This window comes from Plasmopara halstedii (assembly GCF_900000015.1).
Source record: "Plasmopara halstedii genome assembly, contig: Scaffold_1314, whole genome shotgun sequence".
Lineage (NCBI taxonomy): Eukaryota > Oomycota > Peronosporomycetes > Peronosporales > Peronosporaceae > Plasmopara > Plasmopara halstedii.
Window position 1 is genome coordinate 1 of NW_020188229.1, and position 1,941 is coordinate 1,941.

The 1,941-nt window shown below is 47.0% G+C and overlaps 2 protein-coding genes across 2 annotated transcripts; both read left to right on the plus strand.

Annotated features, from left to right (window-relative positions):
• Positions 1 to 800: 800 nt before the first annotated feature.
• PHALS_01018 (uncharacterized protein) lies at positions 801 to 1,162 on the plus strand (the record flags this gene model as incomplete). Its single annotated transcript, XM_024730798.1, has 2 exons — positions 801 to 1,059; positions 1,134 to 1,162. 2 exons carry the CDS (start codon positions 801 to 803, stop codon positions 1,160 to 1,162), a joined length of 288 nt encoding a protein of 95 aa, XP_024581040.1.
• A 441-nt stretch (positions 1,163 to 1,603) lies between these two features.
• On the plus strand, positions 1,604 to 1,855 carry PHALS_01019 (uncharacterized protein; the record flags this gene model as incomplete). The annotated part of the gene is made up of 2 exons (XM_024730799.1): positions 1,604 to 1,609; positions 1,676 to 1,855. 2 exons carry the CDS (start codon positions 1,604 to 1,606, stop codon positions 1,853 to 1,855), a joined length of 186 nt encoding a protein of 61 aa, XP_024581041.1.
• Positions 1,856 to 1,941: the final 86 nt, after the last annotated feature.

Here is a 1,941-nt window from a genome sequence, read left to right on the forward strand (position 1 = left end):
AGATGGGTGAACATCTGTGGACACGATGGGTGCGGCCCTGTACCATTGTAATCGGTAACATCAAACATAACATGTTGCGTACATTACATAAAACATAACATAGTACATATGTTGCATTCCCCCAGACTTTATCTTTCCTTGTTCTTGATCTTGAGTTTCCTTGACGCGTTATCTTTGACTGGTTCTTCATTTTTTCATTTTCATTTTTCGATCCTGCATGTATAATTTTATTGAATCTTGATTGCCTTTGAAGTCACACTTATGACTGTCTTTTCGCGCTGAAGTCTTCGAGCGTTCTGTTCTGACTTTCCGAATGTCCATCTACTTGTGCCCGATGCGCCGTCGTCATTGCCAGCTTCACTTCCATCTTCTCGATCAACGCTTGCCAAAAGGCTGCTGTGAACTTTGAATCTCTGTCGCTGATGATGATGCGCGACAATCCGTAGTAGCGAACGACGTTGTCGAAGAAGATCTTGGCCATGTCGAGCTCTGTGGCGTTGGTGTGCGTCGGAATGTATGCTGGTCGCTCTGACAGCCTGCAAACAACATTCAGTATCGCGTCATAGCCGTCGGATTCTGGCAGATTGGTGATAAAGTCCATCGAAATCGTCTCCCAGCACTCTGACGTGATTGTATTAGGCTGCATCAGTCCGTTCTTCTTGGAGGTGCTTGACTTGTATCTGGCACACGCTTCACAAGTTTGGACGTACTCTTTGACATCTTCTTGCAAGTTGTTAATACCATTGAGATATCAGTAGATACGTTCTCATCACGCCTGGATGTGCTGCGCTTGCTGCGTCATGACTGTCCTGCAGGAAGACAACCTTGATCTTGTCGTCGTCTGGAATGCAGAGTCTCTTGGATTTCTTGTCGCTGCTCAAGTAGATGAGTCCGTTGATTTTCATAAATCTCTTGTCCTGTCGTTCGCCTCGAAAGACGTCTCTGAAGGAGCTGAACTTCTCGTAGGCTTCTTGAATCAACTTCTTCGTCTTGTCTTCCATTTGCGCAGTGACGATCGTGTCCGAGTCTTCAAAGCTTATAACGTTGTTCTGCATGACGGTTCCTTGCTGGATAAAGGCTTGCTTGGTTCCGGTTGACACTTGTGAGCTTGATAGACTGACCTTCTCCCCCAGGAAAACCTTTTGAGCACGAATTGGAGTAGGTTCGGTACCAAGTGGCGGACGTGACAGCGCGTCTGCGACGACATTCTGATGGCCAGGTCGATGCTTCAGCTCGAACTGGAATTGACCAAAGAAATCCAACCACCAAGCCAGTCTGCCTGATACATTTTTATGCGATCAGAACCACTTGCAGGCGCTGTTGTCGGTAATGACGGTGAATCCGGTGCCATTAAGATAGTGTCGCCAGCGTTTTAGCGCTTGTTTTACTGCATAGAGCTCCTTTTCGTGGACTGGCCAGTTGACCTCATGGACACCGAGTTTCTGCGAATAGTAAGCCACTTTTAGATCGATGTCTTCATGCTGTTGTGACAAGACACCTCCAAGACATTGATGCGAAGCATCCGTAGTGACAATGAAAGGCTTTTTGAAATCCGGCAACTGCAGTATTGGTGCTTGTTGGAGCATGATCTTTAGCGAGTTGAATGCACGTTCTTGTTCCTCGTGCCAACACCAGGCCGTTTCTTTCTTCAACAGATTGCTTGCGGCAATACTAGCAGTGCAAATCCCTAAATGAATCGTCGATAGTAGCCAGCTTGTCCGATGAAACGCTGCAAGTTCTTGTTGTTCTGCGGAGTCTGCCAGTTTGTGACAGCTTCGATCTTGCGAGCGTCGACTTGCAGACCTTCGGCCGAAATGATATGACCCAAGAACTCAACAAACCGTTTGCCGAATGAGCATTTCTCGCTTCGATCATACAGCTTATTGTCTCGAAGAACAGCAAACACTTGGCGCAAATGCTGCAGATGGTCGTCGAAACAGC